The sequence below is a fragment of the Cebus imitator genome, unplaced genomic scaffold (genome assembly GCF_001604975.1).
Source record: "Cebus imitator isolate Cc_AM_T3 unplaced genomic scaffold, Cebus_imitator-1.0 Scaffold442, whole genome shotgun sequence".
In the NCBI taxonomy this organism is placed as follows: domain Eukaryota; kingdom Metazoa; phylum Chordata; class Mammalia; order Primates; family Cebidae; genus Cebus; species Cebus imitator.
The window spans coordinates 948261-970087 of record NW_016107757.1 but is presented as its reverse complement, the minus strand read 5'-3'; the positions used below and the strand labels follow the sequence as shown (position 1 = coordinate 970087).

General features: G+C 37.0%; 1 protein-coding gene across 2 annotated transcripts in view; it reads left to right on the top strand.

Moving 5' to 3' along the window:
• EED (embryonic ectoderm development) overlaps positions 1-13282 on the top strand; it is a 35287-nt gene extending 22005 nt beyond the window's left edge. Inside the window, exons 9-13 of one of the 2 annotated variants that reach the window (XM_017510630.2) lie at positions 2344-2449; positions 3969-4043; positions 11543-11701; positions 12468-12541; positions 12945-13282. In XM_017510630.2, the coding sequence (XP_017366119.1) occupies positions 2344-2449; positions 3969-4043; positions 11543-11701; positions 12468-12541; positions 12945-13071 (541 nt within the window). In that variant the 3' untranslated portion in view covers positions 13072-13282. The remainder of the gene's footprint in view (positions 1-2343; positions 2450-3968; positions 4044-11542; positions 11702-12467; positions 12542-12944) is intronic. The other variant, XM_017510632.2, reaches the window with a different exon arrangement.
• Positions 13283-21827: the final 8545 nt, after the last annotated feature.

The following is a 21827-nucleotide window of genomic DNA, read 5'->3' as shown; positions in this document are numbered from 1 at the left end:
TTTATTTGCAGTGTTTGTGGCTTAATTTTCAAAATTCCCTTTAAATTGTGTTGTCATCTTAACTTAGTAGCACATTTTACTTACTTCTCTTTTGGTATGTATATGCTTGGCCTTTTAAGTTATAAATGTAAAAGTTTTAAATCACTTATTATGGACCAGGGAGAGTAAAGGACACTTTAGAATAATGTTATATTACCTTTTTTTTAAACGATACTCGAATTCAAGATGGTAAACCACAGTTTTAAAAAATGGAGTTCTTAGCTGTAATTCATGATAATACTTTTCTCTGAATGATCTCACTTCATTAAATGGAGAGAATTCAAATGCAGGAGCCTCGCTTTATGGTACTGTAGGTTGGGGAATTTTGGTAGTTTTCTTAATGTATTTTTGAAATGTCTCAATTCTTAATGCAGTAACTGTCTTTAGAATCTTAGGCTGTCATTAACACTTTCACTATAAACGTTGTATGTCTGCATGTTAACTTTGTTGGTACTTTTGTTTTAGCAAAAAGCTAGAGTTCATTTTCTGGTTATCAAGCCAGATTGTTAATAGATTATTAAATTTGTAAGCATCAGTAAATATTTCAGTGCACTAACATTCATCAGACCTAAGTGCCCTTTAAGAATTATTGCAAGTTTTAAGTTTCTCCTTTAAAACCCCAGGAGCTAGTAGTACAATGTTAAATTTATATTTTTAGGTCATTTTCTAGATGTCTGGAATAAATACAAACTATATTTCACAGTTTTCAAAAAATAACAGTTATGCTGGTTTTTTCTATGAGAGAGGTTTGGCCATACAATTATAATATGTACTTGGATAAAAAGCAATTAATTATAGCAGAGTTAAGAATTTATATCAGATCACCAATAACATTTTAATGTATTAACAAATATTCCAGAATTTGAATTGGAAGGATTTTTTTGAGTTGATGCAATCCAGTGTTCTTTTTACATATCTGAGGGAAAAGGTAGAGAGGACATAAGAATTGCCTAAGACAGCTAACTCATGGCATGTTATACAGTTATTTCAGATTTAAAACTGAGTGGATTAGGTTGTTAAATATACTGTTAATTAAATAACTCCAGAATTAATAGTAGCTTGTTTTGTTTATTGTCACAAATATCTCTGATGGAAACAGTGGTGCCAGTTAGTTTCCTAAATACAGAAATTATTTGGAAAAGTCCTAGGAAATTTTATTTTATTTATTTATTTATTTTTTGAGACGGAGTTTTTCTCTCTTGTTGCCCAGGCTGGACTGCAATGGCGTGATCTTGGCTCACTACAACCTCTACCTCTTGGGTTCAAGCAATTTTCCTGCCTCAGCCTGCCGAGTAGCTGGGATTGCAGGCATGTGCCACCACGCCGGGCTAATTTTGTATTTTTAGTAGTGATGAGGTTTCTCTATGTTGGTCAGGCTGGTCTCGAACTCCAAGCCTCAGGTGATCTGCCCACCATGTTCTCCCAAAGTGTTGGGATTACGGGTGTGAGCCACCGTGCCTGGCTTATATGTCTATTTTTATTGAGATGGAGTTTCACTCTTGTTGCCCAGGCTGGAGTCCAGTGGCGTGATCTTGGCCTACTGCAAGCTCCGCCTCCCGGGTTCAAGTGAATCTCCTGTTTCAGCCTCCTGAGTAGTTGGGATTACAGGCGCCTGCCACCATGCCCAGCTAATTTTATTTTTAGTAGAGATGGAGTTTCACCATGTTTGCTAGGCTGGTCTCAAACTCCTGACCTCAGATGATCCACCCACTTTGGCCTTAAAGGTGTGAGCCACCGCATCCAGCCTCATCTAAGAAATTTTAAATTCCCGTAAGGTATCATTTTCAGAAATTATTGCTGAAGGCAGGACTCTCATCTAGACTTATCTTCAGCAGACTTTGTGATGATGTTTAGTTGTTCCTGGAAAGATGACTCTTTTTTGAAGTAGTGTAGATAAGTTGACTTTCATAGACTATTAATGCTTAATTTTAAGTTCTGAGTAGGTAGCTTAGTATATTTTCTGTGAGAAACTGATCAGGTCTTTATTATTGGTTAGGATACCCAGAATTGAAGTGATTAATTTTGGGTTAAATATAGTTAAAGGCAGGAAACTACAATGTTTATAAATGAAGTATCTATCATAGGATGAAAATAAACTTGAATAATTGATAATGGAAAAAAATAAAAGTGGAATGAGACTTTAGCTTTCAGTAAATAGATAAGGTGGTCATTTATGGAGGAACACAGAGTAATTAATAGTCTTACGTTCTGTTTTTCCAAGTTTTATAAATCCAAAAATGAAAATGAGTATGATTCTACTATAATTTTTTCTTTTAACTTTTTACATTTCCATTCTTCCTTCAGGCCATTTATTTCTCAGAAAATCCATTTTCCTGATTTTTCTACCAGAGACATACATAGGAATTATGTTGATTGTGTGCGATGGTTAGGCGATTTGATACTTTCTAAGGTATGGTAACTGCAGTTAAGCTGTACTTCCATCGTGTGTGCGTGCGTGCGTGCGTGCGTGCGTGCGTGCGTGTTGGAACTTGGTAGGGAGCAGTAGTTTAGTAAATTGAATGGCAGATGGGAGATTGCCTTTTTTTTAAATGTCTCATATTTTGATAGAAACTTGTTTTAAGGATAAAATATGTCATTGAATTACAATTCTTTGTGCTCCAGTAAGATGAGTAGTTTTGTAAGGTGATAGTGTTTTCTGATATTCAGTATTGTTACAAGATAACCAGTAACTAAAGCCAACAGAGTTGTCTTTTGTTTTTTTGTATCTCTGTGACTATTTTACTAAAATTTTATTTACAAAAACAGGTGGCTGCAGTTGGCTTATGGGCTACAGTTTGCCAGCCCCTACTCCTGTTGATGGATTTAAACAGTTGCTTCTCAACTTATGAGGGGATTACATCCTGATAAACTCATCATAAGTTGAAAATGCATTTAATATACCTAACCTACTGAATATCATAGCTTAGCCCAGCCTACCTTAAGTGTGCTCAGAATTAGCCTACAGTTAGGCAAAATTAGCTAACACAAAGTCTCTTAAATAAAGTGTTGAATATCTCACATACTGCATACTGCTAGCCCAGGAAAAGATCAGAATTCAAAATTCCAAGTACCTCAAAATTGCAACTGTTTTATACCATTAAGGTAAAGTTGAAAAACTGTAAATCAGACCATTGTAAGTTAGGAGCCATCTATGTGTGTGTTTGTGTGTCTGTGTGTGTGTTTGTGTATGTGTGTCTGTATTTTTTTTTTTTTTTTAGCTGATAATTTAGAGAAGCTATTGGTGATTTAACAAGAACATTTAGGATTATCAAATTTGGTAAAATTGCTGTCCAGTTTCTTTTCTTGATGTGAATTTCAGGCTACTTCACATTTTCTTGCGCAGAGCCTGATTTATTTTTTTCTTGGCCTTATGTGTAAACTGTTTTTTTCTTTAAACTTTTGGCTTTCAAATAATTTGATTCATAGGAAGTTTCAAAGATTATGCATAGAGGTCCCATATGATCTTTGCCCAGAATCCAAAGGTTATATGTTACATAACTGTAATACAATATCAAATCCAGAAAATTGACACTGGTACAATGTGTGTGTATAGTGTTAATGTCATTTCATCACGTGAATTTTGTCATTTCAAGAATAGTACAGTTTGGGACCTTTTAAGATTGTTTTTTTTCCCACTCAAACCCTTGAGATCGATCCAAGTTGTTGCCTGTATCAATAGTTCTCCTTTTTTATTGCTGAGTAGTATTCCATGGTATGGATTACCATAGTTTATTTAACTATCTATGGTAGGGCGTTTTGGTCATTTCCAGTTTTGGGCTATTGCAAATAAAGCTGCCAGTGAACAGTTGTGTACAGGTTTTTGTGTGGACTTAAGTTTTCATTTCTCTGGGTGAATGCCTATGAGGGCAATTGCTGGGTCATGGTTAAGTTTGTTTAGTTTTTTAAGAAACTGCCAAACTATTTTCCAGAGTGGCCGTGCCATTTTACATTCCCACCAGCAATGTATGAGAGATCCAGTGTCTCCGAATCTTCGCCAGCATTTGGTATTGTCATTATTTTTTATTTTAGCTGTTCTGATAGGTGTGTAGTGATATCTCATCGTGGTCTTAATTTGCATTTCCCTGATGGCTAGTGATGTTGAACATCTTTTTCATGTGCTTATTTACCATTCGTATATTCTTTTTGGTGATGTCTCTTCATATCTTTTGCTCATTTTCTAATTGGATTGGTTTTTTGTTGTTGTTTTTAACTGTTGAGTTAATATATTCTAAATATGAATCCTATATCAGATACATAGTTTGCAAATATTTCCTTTCAGTCTGTAGCTTGTCTTTTCATCCTAACAGGGTCTTTCTTAGAGCAAATAATTTTAATTTTTATTAAATCCAGTATATTGATTTTTAAAAATTATTTTATGGATTATGCTTTTGATGTTGTGCCTAAGAACTCCTTATCAAGCCATAGACTTTAAAGCTCCTTATCAAGCCATAGACCTTGTCATTTCAAGAATGGTACAGTCTGGGACCTTTTAAGATTGTTTTTTTCCACTCAGACCCTTGAGATCCATCCAAATTATTGCGTGTATCAGTAGTTCTCCTTTTTTATTGCTGAGTAGTATTCCATGATATGGATTACCATAGTTTATTTAACTATCTATGGTAGGACATTTTGGTCATTTCTAGTTCTCTTGTAAAAGTTTTATACTGCTATGTGTTACATTAAATGTGTAATCCATTTTGAGTTGATTTCCTTATGAAGGTGTGAGGTTTAGGTTGAAGTTCATTTTTCCCCTATAGATACTCAGTTGTTCCATCAGCATTTGTTGAAAGACTATTCTTCTACCATTGAATTACTTTTGCACCTCTGTCAGAAATTGTTTGGCTGCACTTACGTGGGGCTGTTTCTGTTTTTCCTGTTGTTTTATTGATCTGTATATCGGTCCCTCCACCAGTACTACATTATAGCTCTATAATTATTCTTGAAATCTGATCGATTTCTCCTACCTTTATTTTTTTTCATAATTGTTTTTAGCTATTTTAATTCCTTTGCCTTTCTGTATAAATTTTAGAATAATCTTTTCTACATTTATAAAAGTCTTGCTGGGAGTTTTTTTGAAGAGAAGGAGGTTTTGACTGGAATTGTATTAAGCCTGTATATATAATTTTGAGGAGAAATTAATATCATTGTGCTGAGTCTTCTAATCCACGACTGGTACGTCTCTTCATTTATTTACATCTTCTTTGACTTTGATCATCAGCATTTTATAGTTTTTAGCATATGAGTCCTGTTTTTGCTGTTAGATTTATGCCTAAGTATTTTTTAGCAATTATGAATTGTTCTGTATTTTTAATTTCCATTTTTTGTGTTCATAACAAATATATAGAAATAGAATTGTTTTTCTCATATTGATCTTGAATCCTGTGACCTAACTAGACTACTTATTCAAGGTGTGTTTTGTGAGTTTTCTCTTGTGATCTGCAAATAAGGACAGTTTTATTTCTTCTTTTGTAATCTATATGCCTTTTCTTTTTTTTTTTTGCCTTATCGCACTGGTGAACTTTAAGTCCTGTGTTGAATAGCAGTGTTAAGAACAGATATTCTTGACTTGTCAGTCTTTTTTTTTTTTTTTGGTAGATACTCTCTATCAAGTTGGGAGAGTTGAGAACTATTTCTTGTTCCTAAATTTTTGAGAGCTTTTTCATGAATCGTGTTTTGTCAGATGCCTTTTTGTCATCAGTTTATATGATCATGTGGTTTTTCTTCTGTTGCCTGTTAATGTAGTGGATTATATTGATTGTTTTTCTGAATATTGATCCAGCCTTGGAACCCTGGAATACATTCTACTTGATCATCCTGTGTAATTTTTTTGTGTATTGCTGAGTTGTGTTTGCTAATATTTTGTTAAGGATTTTTGTGTCTGTGTTCATGAGGTGTGATACTGGTCTGAACTCTTTCTTTGGTACTGTTTTTTATGATTTTGATATTAGCAATACTGGCTTTACAAAATGAATTGTCAAATGATCTGTTTCCCATTTTCCGGAAGAGATTGTGCAAAATTAGCGTTACTTTTTTTTTTTTTTTTTTGAGACAGAGTCTTGTTCTGTTGCCCAGGCTGGAGTGCAGTGGCATGAGCCCTGCTCAATGCAACCCCTGCCTCCTGGGTTCAAGTAATTCTCATGTCTCAGCCGTCTGAGTAGCTGGGCTTACAGGCGTGTCCCACACCCAGCTTGTATTTTTTAGTAGAGATGAGGTTTCACCATATTGGCCAGCCTGGTCTCAAACTCCTGGCCTCAAGTGATCTGCCTGCCTTGGCCTCCCAAAGTGCTGGGATTACAGGTGTGAGCCACTGCCTGGCTAGTGTTACTTTATAATGAAGTCCATTAACTTAATAGTTACAGGGCTATTCAAATTAACTACCTTCATATTGGGTCATACTGGGTGAGCTGTAATAGTTTATGCTGTTTGAGGAATTGGTGGATCCCATCTAAGGTAAAAATCTATGTGTACAGAGTTGTTTGTAGTATCCCCTTATTATCCTTTCAATACCTGCTGGGTCTTTAGTGATAACCCATGTTTCTTTTTTGAAACAGGGTCTTGGTCAGTCTTGCTAGAGGTTTCTGAACTTTATTGATCTTTTCAGAGAACCCAGCTTTTTGTTGTTGTTTCTTTTGTTTGCTGTTGGTTTATTTTGCTCAACTTTTACCAGTTTCTTAAGATGGCAGATTAGATTTTTGAGAATTTATTTTATGGCTCTATCTTAGATATGTTTGATGGGAGCTTGAAAAGAATGTGTATTCTGTTGGGTGGAGTGTTATATAAGTGTTTATTAGATACTCTTGGTTGATGATGTTGTTGAATTCTTTTACCTCCTTGTTTGTTCTCTGTCTACTGTTTTATCAACCATTGAGAGACAGGTGTTAAAATTTGTAGCTACAATGTAGATTTTTCTGTTTCTCCTTTCAGTTCTGTCATGTTTTGCCGTTCATGTGAATGTTGGTGCATTCACATTTAGTAATCCTATGTCTTTGGAGTTAACTCTTTTATCATTACATAATCTTTTTCAAACTTTTACTTTTAATCTGTGTTTATTATAATTGAGTAAGTTTCTTATAGATGATATTAGTTGGGTCATATTTTTTTTAATCTACTGTTTCTTTTAGTTGGTGTATTTAGACCATTTATATTGAAGCCTTAATATCAGTTATTGTTTTAAGTCTGTCATTTTTCTTTTTGTCTTTTTCATTTCTCTCTTGAGTTTTTTCCCCCCTAACCTCCTGGGATACATAAACAGTTTTTAGAATTCCAATTTATCTATAGTAACTCATTAGTCTACTGTATATCATCAGCATTTTACAGTTTTTTTTTTCTCCAGCAATAAAGTCTCCCTCAGTCACCCAGCCTGGAGTGCAGTGGCACAGTCCCATGACAGTCCCTTCAGACAGTCATAGCTCTCTGAAGCCCCAATCTCCTGGGCTCAAGCAGTCTTCCTGCTTCAGCCTCCCAAGTAGCTAGGACTATAGACATGCAACACTATGCTTAGCCAATTTAATTTTTGTAGAGGTGGGGATTTTGCTGTGTTGCTCAGGCTGGTCTTAAACTCCTGGCCTCAAGTGATTCCCCTGCATTAGCCTCCCAAAGCACTGAGATTATAGGCACAAGCCACTGCACCCAGTTGGCATTTTTACCAATTTGAGTGAAATTTAGAATGCCTCCTTCCCTTTACGTCACTATGTTCTTCTCCATTTATAATTGTCTTAAATATTTATTTATATTTGAGAACCATATCAATTTTTTTTTTGCTTCAATCATCAAACATAATTTAGAAAACCGAAGAGGAAAAGGAGAGCATTGTATTAACTCATTTTGCATTTTCTGTTGTTCTTCCTTACTGATAAATTTCAAATCTCATCAATTTTGTTTTGAAAACTTCCTTAAGCCATTGTTTTAGAGCAGGTCTGCTGTTAACAGATTCTCCTAGTTTTTCTTTATCTGAGCATGGCCTCATTTCTTCTTTATTCCTGAAGGATATATTCACTGAATATATGATCCTGGCTTCACAGTTATTTTCTTTCAACACTTGACAAATGTTTTGCTCCATCTTTGGAGCAAAATGTCCTAACTCTACTGGGCCTCCATAATTTCCGATGAGAAATTTGCTGTCATTGGAATTGTTTGTCCCCTGTAGGTAAGATGTTCTTACAGCTTTCGGGATTTTTTTCTTTGCCTTTGGTTTTCAAATTGAGCATGAGTATATTTAGTTTGAGGTTTGAGTGTAATATGACTTTATGTGGATTTCTTTGGGTTTATCTTGTTTGGGGTTCACTGACATTCTTGAATCTGTAATAGATTTATGTTTTGTCCCAGGCTTGGAAAGTTTTCAGCCATTACTTAAACTCTTTTTCAGCCCTGCTGTCTTCCTGTATTTTGGGATTCTGATTATATAAATGCTAGATCTTTTGTTTGGTCCCTAGGACTGTCTTTTTCTGTTTTTTGTTCAGATTGGATATTCCTTCCTTCCTCCCTTCCTTCCTTCCCTTTTCTTTCTTGTTTCGCTTTTGTTGCTAAGGCTGGAGTGCAATAGCGCAACCTCGGCTTACCACAACCTCAGCCTCCCAGGTTCAGGAGATTCTCCTGCCTCAGCCGTCTGAGCAGCTGGGATTACAGGCATTCGGCATCACGCCTGGTTAATTTTGTATTTTTAGTAGAGACGGAGTTTCTCCATGTTGGTCAGGCTGATCTTGAACTCCCAACCTCAGGTGATCTGCCTGCCTTGGCCTCTCAAAGTACTGGGAATACAGGTATGAGCCACTGCGCTTGGCCAGATTGGGTAATTTCTGTTGTACTTTCTTTAAATTTACTGACTCTTGACCCTCTCCTCTTTTGGTATTGAGCCCATCAACTGAGTTTTTTGAGTTATAATAGTATTTTTTAGTTCTAAAACTTCCAGTTCATTCTTGATACCTTCTCTTTCTTTGCTGAGACTTGTTTTCTATTTACATGTGTTTGTGGTCATTGAAGCATTTTAATGATTCCTGCCTTAAATCTATGTCAGATCTGACATCCATGTTACGTCAGTGTTGATATCTGTTGATTATCTTTTTAAAGTTGGTATTTCTGGTTCTTAGTATGAAGAGTGATTTTTAAAATGAAACCTGAGTATTTTGGATATTATGAGTCTGGACCTTATTTAGGTCTTCTCTTAGAGCAGGCTTTCTCTTAAACCTTTTTAGCTGGGGAAGGGAAGCGCATTGTGTTAGGATTGCCAGGTCAAGGTGGAAGTCCAGGTTCCCCACTTGGTTGACTTGGTTTGGTGCTTCATTACTGCTGAGTATGGGAGTTAAGGCTCTCCATACGCCTCAGCTGATATCCTAGCTGGGAAGGGCCAGGATGCCTCATTACTGCCGCCCTAGTGGTCTCCATTTAGCAGTGTGGATAGTTGGTGGTGGCCTTACCAACGAGTGGTTATGAATGTCCTAACTCTGCTGGGCCTCCTCTGATACCACACTAGCCCGAGAGGAGGAGGAGGGTCACCCCATTGCTACAAGAGGTATGGGGAGAATTATGGGGTAGGCACTTGGGGTGCTTTGTTACAGCCTGAGGATGGGTTTTCATTGGGCTTTTGCTGGTTCGGGTGGAGATGGGGCCACAGATTTTTCTAGGGTGTTTGGCTGGAGTAGAGCATTGTTGTCTGAAAATTTTGTCTTGCTAGGCTGCTGCTTTTTCTGGTCCCTTGGCTAGAAAGAGCAGGCTTTTGTTGTTGTTCTTGTCTTAACTCATTAGAATTTCTGAGTTGCTAGCTTTTCTCTCATCCAGTCTGGAATACATAAGGCAAAAGAAAACCCAGGAAACTCAACAGTTATCGTTTATGTTCCAAGGTTTCTAACTTGTTTTCCTTTTCTCTACCTTTCTGAGTCTTATATTTGCTTTATATATGATACTCAGACTTTTAAGTGGATGGATAGGGAAAAATATGTCTACTCCATTGTTCTGGCAGCAGAAGTAAAAAGCCAGTAACTTTTTAAAATTTCTGCTCTTCGAACTTCATCAGATCACTGGAAAGGATTTCTGAATTTTAGGTGGTAGGCGGAACTGAAATATATTGGTAGTCTGAAATCTGGCTCTGCGTCGGAATCACTAGGAGAACATTAGAAAAATAGATTTCCTAGACCTCACCTTCAGAAATTCTCAACCGGTACTTTTACCACTGGTTAGTAAGAAGCACTTGAAGAGCTGTTTTACAGTTCTGCTTTGGCTTTCTCTTAGAGACTCTGAATCAGTAGCAGCTGAGACGAGTCTTTTGAGAAAACTTTACAGGCTGCTGATCCAGTTTTGCATTTAGCCAAGAGTCATCACACTAGGTGGTTTCTGAGGTGCTTGACAGTTAAAAACTTGTATAACAGATGTCATATAGCACTAGGATTTTAAAAGTCTAAATAAAAAAGATAGAGAAGAAAAAAGAATGTGTTGTCTCCTTCCTAATCTTCAAGTGGCCGTACTATTAAATTATTCAAATGCCTGTGAATCCCACAGGGCTGACACCTGTGACTATATTATGTAGGCTGTTCAGTAAAACTCTAGGGGGCACTGTTGGCACTGTTCACTTACACCGGGATTTCTGAATCCTGGTGCTGTTTTGTTTAGGCCAGATAATTCTTTTTTTGTAGGGGGTTTCCTGTGCATTATAAGATATTTAGTAGCATATCTGGCCTCTAATCATTAGAGCACAGGCACATTGCCAAATGTTCCTTAGTGGGCAAACTGCTGACCTAGATGGTAATATGAATAGTGCCCACAGTTTTGCAATTTTTTCTCATTGTATTCTTTACTACTTACTGCTTAAATGTGTGTATACAAATTCGATTTTATAGGATAAGGAAAGTATAACTTTGAAGCCTATTTCAAATCCTATCCCCATATCAGTGTCTTTATGTTAACTGCTTTACTTGCCTTCGATTGTCCTATTTATAACCTGAGTTCTAAGGGCATTTATGTGAGTTCATTAACTTTCCTAAGATACCTGTTGAGCACCTACTGTGTGGCACAGATACTGGATAAGGATTAATCGTTAATAAGGTAAAGGAAACCATCTGTGATTAGAAGTGAAATGGGAAACTGAATTGGGATAGATGAAACTAGTGAAGTAAGGGCCAGATTAATACTGGATTATGAAAAGCCATGTATTTTAATTCTGTGTGTTTGTAATTGTACCTTTGGTATAAAACACTTCATGTCTCTGGGTGTCAGAGTTTCTAAGGCTGAACTTGGTTTAAGTTGGAAGAGAAATGTTGGCTTCCAAAATGGATATTCCAGACAATGTGATTCTTTTGCATCAACGAATTCTGTTGATGATCAGATTTCTTGTCCTTAATTGTGGATATTAACTGTAAATATAAATGAATGTAAATCACTGTACTTGATAGCTGAATTAACCAGGTTCTGAGAGCTGTGAATTCCAAAACAGTAGTAGAGAAGAACCTTGTTTTTACTTTGTAAGATTCAGTTCCACATTAATATTTGTTTTTCTCATTTACCTCTGTTTCAGTCTTGTGAAAATGCCATTGTGTGCTGGAAACCTGGCAAGATGGAAGATGATATAGATAAAATTAAACCCAGTGAGTCTAATGTGACTATTCTTGGGCGATTTGATTACAGCCAGTGTGACATTTGGTACATGAGGTTTTCTATGGATTTCTGGCAAAAGGTACCAACGTACTTTTATATTTTGAAATGATCTCACTTATGAAAGACCATTGTAATTCTAGCTTTTTCTGTTGTGTCCATGTTCTGTTTCCTTTACAAATCTACCCTGATGTTCTGTATTGATTACTTTGCCCTTTGATGTTATTCATTCTACTTTTGTGGCTCTGCATATGATCTGCAATGTTTACTTTAAATGAAATTGGCAGTTGGGTATCAATGGTGGAAATGAGGTGTTTATCTTCCACAACATAAACATTGCCATAACATTAATAAGATTTAAGACTTAATGTTTTAGTAATTAGATTGTTAATCTATGTATATAACTTTTTCCTAGAGAAAAGTTCAGAATCGAAGATAGATAAAATACTACCTAAAAATTTAAAGAAATCTGTTGTTAGGATTTTGTGGTAACAAATTACCTGGGTATTTATTTCTGTAAGAAAACTTTGGAAGAGCTTTCCACAGCTTTTGCTGTAATTCTTGAAGGCAAAAGAAAAAGTAAGTACCATGCCAACCATGTAAATTTGTAAAGCCCTTCATAAGTTTGCAAAATGCCTTCTTATTTATAAGCTCAAGACACTTGTGATGTATTAATTGCTCTTATCTCTGTTTACAAATCAGGAGCATAAGGCCCACAGAAATAGTCAAGAGTACAGAGGCTAAAACTGAGCTTTTTCTGAAATAAGAAAGATGTCTGAGGATTCCTCAAATTACCTAGAACCTGGTAATTTTATTAATTTAATGTTTTTAAAAATATGTTTATACAGATGCTTGCATTGGGCAATCAAGTTGGCAAACTTTATGTTTGGGATTTAGAAGTAGAAGATCCTCATAAAGCTAAGTAAGTATTTAGAAATTTGTGTTCAAAATTTCAGCCCTTTTCTCCACAATTGTATGCCAATGTAGAGAAGATAATTTATATTTGCAGTACCATCCTTCAGTCATTTTTAATATTTACTGCTTTCTGAGTTAAAGTCATTCTTTTTTATTCCAATAAATTTTTGTTTTTCCTGAGTACCTTGGTGACAAGTTCTCTTTTTATACAAACTATGTAGTGCCTGTTCAACTTAAAATATATCCACATTTTATAAAATGGGAGACTGAGCTTTTAGTGAAGTACATCCTGGTTTTAAATGCTTTTTGTATGACTTAGAACATCTGCTTATTTTCTAATCCACTGTTTTAGGGTAGACACTGATGATGTTATGTGTGGTCTTTAACCTGTTGTCTTGTTTTTTCCCTAGATGTACAACACTGACTCATCATAAATGTGGTGCTGCTATTCGACAAACCAGTTTTAGCAGGGATAGCAGCATTCTTATAGCTGTTTGTGATGATGCCAGTATTTGGCGCTGGGATCGACTTCGATAAAATACTTTTGCCTAATCAAAATTAGAGTGTGTTTGTTGTCTGTGTAAAATAGAATTAATGTATCTTGTTAGTAAGGACATGTAGAGCATTTAGAGTTGTCTTTCAGCATTCAGTCAGGCTGAGCTGAATGTAGTGTTTACATTGTTTACATTCTTTGTACTGTCTTCCTGCTCAGACTCGACTGCTTTTAATAAAAATTTATTTTTGTAAAGCTGTGTGTTTAGTTATTTCATTGTGATAAAAGGAACAAATTGAAAGTGATAAAATTATGCCTTTTTGTAATGCTTGATTTTTGTAGTTCTCTTAACTGGAGAAAGCTTTGTAATACGGAGATTAAGTATAGGCTGTAGAAATATACTGAATTCATATATTGGCTTTGCTACCATGTGACCTTGGATAAACAGCTTCTCATTGCGTGGCTTCTTGTGTATAAAACAGGGATAACAATACTTGCCTCGGTTATTGTAAGGATCAAATGATTCGATATGTGTGAGGCAGTTAGAACAGAGGCAGTTAGAGCATTTGACATATGATAAGCCCCAAATATATTTTAAGTGTTTATAATTATTGGCGATTATATTTCCTATGGTTATATATTTTTAAATGATGTCTTACGTAATAGTTTCACAAGTAATATTTAAAATTCTATAGTGTTAGAACCTATGATAATGTTTAACTATATATAACCTTTCTTTATAGTGGAAAAAAAAAATATTACTGCCATTAGATTTGCAAAAAGGCTGTTGGTAACCTTAGAGGAGATACCATTAGTGCAAAGGAGGGGAGGATATAGAAGCTTAAATGCAGTGGGTTGGATCATGAAAGAGATGGCAAGTATGTCCATGTAATGAGTTGTTGCCTCTTTTCTAGAAGGATGTTACTAAGAGAGATTAAGTAGATTCAGATCCTAAGATTGGGAATAGTTGGTTATTTTGTCTCCAACATAAGGAAGAGTGCATTTATTTGTGGGCAAAAATTCCCCAAAGAGTGAAGACCAAGATCACATGTGGAGCAGTTAACCTGAAGCAGAGGAGTGAAGAAAGCCTGAATGATCATAAAGCCTTAGCTTTAAGGTTGGAGGTAAAATCAGGTAAGCCAGAGAAAAATACAAAAGACTGAATTTTGTCAAGATTTAAAAAAGATTCATGAACCTTGTTTCTATAAATCTGTATATTTTTAAAGTTTGGTTTTGATATCTTGTACGGTATTTGACACTGCCCTTTTTTGAGCTGTCTCTGAAGCGTAGTTTACTTCCTTGATAATAGTGTAATGCTTACGTCTGAATAAACAGGAAAACTGACTGTCTTTTACCGTCTTGGTCCAGTGGACCCTTTGTTTTTTAGAAATTTTAATAGGAACTTTAAGAAGTAAACCTTTATAGCAAGTAAATTCTTACTTACAAACTTCATAAAAGACAAGGAATACTGTCATATCCTTTTAGCAAAATAATAAGATTGCCCAGGTTCTTGTTGCAAAATACTGCATGATGAAATCCTTCCTGTTGCATGATTAATTGGGTGAGAATATTATCTTTCCTTTTGGTCCTTAGAAATGTATTATTCACAACTCCATTCTTTGTTGTGAATTTGAGGTTTAATTTTTTTTTTTTTTGAGACAGTCTCACTCTGTTGCCCAGTCTGGAGTGCAGTGGTGCATTTTCGGCTCACCGAAACCTCCGCCTCCCAGGCTCAAGCGATTCTCCTATCTCAGTCTTCCAAGTAGCTCAGATTACAGATGTGTGCCACCACGCCCAGACAATTTTTGTATTTTTAGTAGAGATGGAGTTACACCGTGTTGGCCAGGCTGGAACGTTGAGTGTTAAAGCTAGTGCAGATAATGAAAGGTCCAGGAGAGAGAACTCACAGGCCACTTATCAGCTACATTCTTTATACTCTATTTTGGCCCTCTGTCCTTTCCCTGAAATACCGAGGAAGTAACATCTCTTTTCCTAATGGATGTTATCTGGAGGCCCCCAGTTGCCAGTTATCTCATTAACTTATAAAAAATATCCTTTTCACTCAAGTGATCTCAATGGTCTTAGAAGTTGTATCAGGAAACGGAAATCAAGAAGAAATTACATGTTTTTAATTGCCAACTGTATATATTTATAGGGTACATTGTGATGCTTCATACATGTATACATTGTAGAATGAGCAGATTGGGCTAATATATCCATCACTTTGTTCCTCATCTTAAAGGAAGAGCCTTCAACTTTTCACTATTAGATGTTAGGTGTTGACTTGTTACACATGGCCTTTATTGAGTTGAGGAACATTCATTTCCTCTTTACATATTTTGTTGGGAGTTATGATGAAAGGGTGTTGAATTTTGTCAAATGCTTTTTCTCCATCTATTGTGATAATGTATAGTTTTTGTCCTTCATTCTGTTAATAGGACAGATCACTTTTATTGATTTGCATATGTTTAAACATCTTTGCATCCCAGGAATAAATGCCATGTGGTCCATGTGGATGATTCTTTTAATATATTGCTGAAGATGATGGTTTGCTAGTATTTTGTTGAGTATTTTTGCATCTGCATTCATCAGGGGTATTGTTTCTGCTAGTGTCCTTGGTCTGGTTTTGGTATCGGGCCAATACTGGTCTTGTAAGATAAGTTTGGAAGTATTCCCTTCTCTTCATTTTTGGGAAGAATGTGAGGGTTGGTGTTAATTCTTTATTTTTTTTTTCGAGACGGAGTCTCGCTCTGTCATCCAGGTTGGAGTGCAGTGGCGTGATCTTGGCTCACTGCAACTTTCCCCCCACCCGGGTTCAAGCAATTCTCCTGCCTCAGCCTCCTGAGAAGCTGGGATTATAGGCATGTGCCACCATGCCTGGCTAATTTTTTATTTTTAGTAGAGACAGGGTTTCTCCATGTTGGTCAGGCTGGTCTTGAACGCCCAACCTCAGGTGATCTGCCTGCCTTGGCCTCCCAAAGTGCTGGGATCACCCAGCCGGTATTAATTCTTTAAATGTTTAGTAGAAACAGAAAAGCCCAGTGTTGGGCTTTTCTTTGATTGGACACTTTGTGTGTTAACAGTTGTAATATTTCCTCTTTCATTTCTGATTTGAGTCCTTTTTTTCTTATTAAGTGTTGCTAAGGGTTTGTCAGTTTTGTTTAGCTTTTTTTTCTCTTTTCTTTTTCTTTTTTCTATTTCATTTTTTTTTCTGTTCTGATCTTTATTTCCTTCCTTCTAACTTGAGGTTTAGTTTGTTCTTTTTCTAGTTACTTGAGATGTCGAGGTTTAGGTTGTTGGTTTGAGATCTTTTTTAAAGCAGGAATTTAATGCTATAAACTTCCCTCTTAAAACTGCTTTTGCTGCATCTCATAAGTTTTGATACGTTGTGTTTCCATTTTCATTTGTCTCAATATATCTTTATATGTTTTTAGAGTTGGGGGTCTCACTATGTTGTTCGGTCTTAGAGCTCAGTAGCTATTCGCAGGTGCAGTTATGGCTCTCACTGCAGCCTTGCACTCCTAGGCCCAAGTGATCCTACTGCCTCAGCTTCCCAAGTAGCTGCAACTGTAGGCGTGCATCACTGTGCTGGGCTTCCAAGAGATCTTTACATTTCTCTTTAATTTCCTCTTTGATCCAGTAATTGTCAAGTATATTTCTTACACAGTGTCTTAGGAAGGATAAAACTAGCTTTGATGTGTTGGCTAGTATGTTTCTGAAAAGACAGAGTTGTTGTTGTTTTTTAACTCTGTACTTGAAAGTTTCAGATGTATAGAAGAGTCAAGAAAGTAGTGAATCCAGTGTACCAAGTCAAGCCTCAACAATTATCAATACATAGCCAATCTTTTTCTATATATCTACCCCAGATTGTTTTGAAGCACATTCAAGACTTCATTTTATCTGTAAAAATTTACTCTGTATTTCTAAGAAAGACTTTTAAAAAAATCAGTACCATGCTTACACTTTAAAAAGTTATTTTTAAATTATATATGCAGTTTATTTAGAAGTATAATGAAAAATTGAAAACTACCTTTGATTTTACTACTCATAAATAACTGCTTTTAGTGATGGGGTGTATTTTGTGTGTATAAGTTTAAAGAATTGTGATTGTCTGAATATATTGTTTGTATGCTGCATTTTCAGATTCCCAGTAATTCTTCATAGATTATTCTGTTTGCATATCTTTTCATACATTTCCATGAATATACCATTATCTATTTAATGCCTTGTTGGACATGTTCATTGCTTCCAGATTTTTGCTATTATAGATAATATTTTGATGAACAGCCCAGTTCACAAGTCTTTGTGTAACTCTCAAGCTTATTTAAGAATTAGATAGGATATTTCTCTCTCATTAAGTTTGTACCAAATTATACTTGCCCCAACAGCATATGGTAGTGCCCATTTCAGTTTTGTTGTTATTAGTTCCTGTGTATTATCTCTGTAGATCAGGGTGCTTTTTCTGTAAAGAGCTAGATAGTAAACATTTTAGACTTTGCCATATAATCTCATCATAACTATTCAACTCTGCTGCTGCAGGGTGAAAGCAGCCATAGACAACTGGGTATGGCTGTGTACTAATATAACTTTAATTAGAAAAACAGGCAGTGGCGGGGCACGGTGGCTCATGCCTGTAATCCCAGCATTCTGAGAGGCTAAGATGGACAGATTGTTGAGCCCAGGAGTTCGAGACTAGCCTGGGCAACATGGTGAAACCCTGCCTGTACTACAAACACAAAAAAATTAGCCAGGCATTGTGGTACATGCCTGTATTCCCAGCTACTTGGGAGGCTGAGGCAGGAGAAAAAAAAACAAAAAACAGGCAGTTGGCTAGATTCTGTCCACAAGCCATAGTTTGATAACCCCTTAAGTGGATACTAGCAAAACCAACAAAATAAGTATTAAGGAGGCCCCTAAAGTTGTTGAAGATTTAAGTCAACAAAATAGTTTTACAGTAAAAGATCACCAGATAGTGAAACAAGCTCTATAGCTGAAGAGTTGAAAACAAAACAAAAAAAACCCTTAGACCACCAAAAACTTTAGATATTGCAATTTTCAGATTATATAAAGCAGCCACCTTATTTTAAAATTGCAACTCTCCCTCCTCTACTTTCCTCCTTCCTTGCTTTCTTATTCTCCATTTCAATTATTACCTACTGTATTGCATAATTTGTTTATTTGGCTTATTGTATTTCTTCTCCCACTGTGATGTAGACTGTATGACAGCAGCATTTTCATTTCACTGGTATAACGTTAACACCTAGAGCAGTGCCTTTCCTATGACAGGGGTCCAATAACTATTGGTTGAATAAATGAAACAAAGAAAACTAAAGTCACAAAAATAAGTAAACAGAGACTATAATGACTGACCCGCTGGATATGAAAGGGAAACATAGAGCTTTTACAAATGAAAAATACATTTGTTGAAGTAAATTCAACTGACTTGTTAGATTAGTCACAGCTGAATAGAGATTAGTGAATTGGAGGCGATATTTAGAAATTACTCAGCATGTGGCACAGAGAATCAAGAAAATGGAGAATATGAGAGATTAAGAAATATAGAGTACAAAATGAAAAGATGTAACTAATTTGAAGATCCAGAAAAAAAAAAAGAATGAAGTGAAGGCAATTATTTGAAGAGGTAGTTCTCTTACTTGCTACCAGGATACTTGAGTGCCACGTGGGCAAGTATGATAGAGCCAAGAGAGCTGATGGGTGATTCTGGCATCTTCCTTACTACCATCATGTCTTCCACTTCCATTGCAGTCATGGCCACTAATGTGCCAGGCTACTTCAGTCTCTACCAAGCCCAGAACTTCATCCTCATCTCTATCAGGTCCCAAGGAAAAGCAGTTTCCATAGTTTATTTCAAGCTGGATCAGGATCCAATTGGTGCCATATCCCTGTTGTAGTCTTTTGTGGTGAGACAAGGTGCTGATCAGGACAGCAGTTTCTTCCAAAGCCTTTCACACCAATTTGAAGGACAATAAGACGTGGAAGTTCCTGGTTTTGTTTTTGGACAATGGGAACCAAGGGTGGCATCTCTATACTCCATAGTGCAGGGCCTGACACGATCTAAACTCCCAGTAATCATTCATCAAGAGTTTCAGAGTTGTGATAACCCATGAGTTCTCCATGTAGTGGCACATCATGGAGCTCAATTTCTTTCCTGGATTACAACTATACCTTGGACAGTGAGGGCTCTTTCGGAAGTGCACACCTAGCTGACCTGCCCCCCAACTCAAAAGTGGACAAGACCTGTCACCTAGCTGACCTGCCCTCCAACTCAAAAGTGGACAAGACCTGTCACCTAGCTGACCTGCCCTCCAACTCAAAAGTGGACAAGACCTGTTCAGCAGAGGTGTTAAGCACCCCCATACTCAATGTCCATTCAGGCCAAAAGTATGCTCTTTGCCCTCAAGGGAGCCAAAGTCATGACGACACATGCCAGAGCTTGGGTAAAGGACACAGTGAGGATTCTTGGATTTCAGAACAAAGTCTTCCTCAAGCCCCTTGTACCTCATGAAGCCTATGCCCAGCTCGTCAAAGAAATGCAGAATAATTCAAGAGGAACACAGGATGCTATTGGTTGTGTTTCTAGTCCTGAGGACAAGGTCAGCTATGTAATTTACATGGCCCAGTGCAAAATGAAAAGGCAAACTCCTTGTTTAAAAAGCAAAGTGGGTCGGGTGTGGTGGCTCACGCTTGTAATCCGAGCACTTTGGGAGGCTAAGGTGGGTGGATCATCTGAGGTCAAGAATTTGAGACCAGCCTGGCCAACATGGCAAAACCTCGTCTCTACTAAAAATACAAAAATTAGTTGGGCGTGATGGCTTGCTCCTGTAATCCCAACTACTTGGGAGGCAGAAGCATGGAAATCGCTTTAGCCCGTGAGACAGAGGATGCAGTGAGCTGAGACTGTGCCACTGCACTCCCAGCCTGGGCAACAGAGTGAGACTCCATCTCAAAAACAAAACCAAAAACAAAAAACAGAAAAGGCTGGGCACGGTGGCTCACACCTATAATCGCAGCACTTTGTGAGGCCAAGGCAGGAGAGCTGCTTGAACACAGGAGTTTGAGATCAGCCTGGGAAACATAGCAAGAACCTATCTCTACAAAATATTTGCGGATTAGCTGAGTGTGTCTGCACCTGTAGACTCAGCTACTAGGGAGGCTAAGGTGGAAGAATCACTTGAGCCCAGGAGGCTGAGGCTGCAGTGAGCTGTGATTATACCACTGCATTCCAGCCAGGGTGACAGAGCAAGACCCTGTCACAAAAAAAAAAAAAAAAAAAGGAAAAATGAGGTTAAAGGTACTAACAGTAAAGCTTTTTCCATTCTTCAACAATTTCTCAACTTGTCATGATATTTTAAATTTTGCTATTTAATGTCATTCTAAGTAAAGTTAATTTAAATTGTTAACATGAATCTTATTTTCATAATCTTTCTTTTTTTTTGAGATGGATTCTCATTCTGTCATCCAGGCTGGAGTGCAGCAGCCTAATCTCGGCTCCCTGCAACCTCCGCCTCCTAGGTTCAAGCAATTCTTCTGCCTCAGCCTCCCGAGTAGTTGGGACTACAGACACATGCCACCATGCTCGGCTGATTTTTGTATTTTTAGTAGAGACAGGGTTTCACCATGTTGGCCAGGCTGGTCTTGAACTCCTGACCTTGTGATCCGGCCACCTCGGCCTACCAAAGTGCTGGGATTACAGGTGTGAGCCACCACGCCGGCCTTCATAGTCATTTTAAATGCAAACATAAGAGCCTTTACCTTTTATGTGAAATACTAGAAATTATAAAATTGGTATTTGTGTCTCATACACACGAGTATTTTGTTCTTATCAGGGGAGTGGAAAGGCTGTACAAAAGTAATTCAACTTTTTTTTCAGACAGTCTCAGTCTGTCGCCCAGGGTGGAATGCAGTGGTGCAATCTTGGCTCACTGCAACCTCCACCTCTTGGGTTCAAGCGATTTTCCTGTCTCAGCCTCCTGAGTAGCTGGGATTACAGCTGTGCACCACCATGCTCAGCTCATTTTTTATTATTTATTTATTTTTTATTTTTTGGTATCATTAGTAGAGACAAGGTTTCGTCATGTTGGACAGGCTGGTCTGGAACTCCTGGACTCAAGTGATCCACCTGCCTCCCAAAGTACTGGGATTACAGGCGTGAGCCACTGTGCCCAGGCGAGATAACAAATAGGATGAAGTCTTGGGGTGTTTAGAAGAAAAAAAAATAGGGTGAGAAAGGAATAACATGTGGCCTTGAGTGTATCATCTACTACAAAATACTGGAAAAAGGCTTGGTGGAAACTGAGTGATTTTAAAGTTATCTTTAAGCAAATGCCTGAGAAAGGCAAAAGTCTAAAGAAATGTTGGTCAGCTTTCCCAGAAGTGCTTAAAGAATTACAATCCTCCCTTGAGGCAAAGGGGACAGTCATTCTACTTAATTGCATCATCGGGCTTGAACAAGGTATCATGCAGGACAGTAAGTTTTTGATTTTTTTTTAATGCAATCCACAGTAAGAAATAGACTATACATAATATCCCAATCATACACACATACACACTATACATAATATCCCAATCATAGACACATATAAAAGTCCCATGAAACAATACACTTAAAGTATGATGCATTCTGAAATTTTCTATTTCTTTCTTTTTTCTTTTTGTAATGCTGGTTTTAACTCACTACATTGATTTTACAACCTGCTAATGGATCTCAGCCTGCAGTATGAAACACAGTAATCTAGGGAAAATGAGTCCAGATGGCTTTTACCAAGGGGATTGGGAGTAG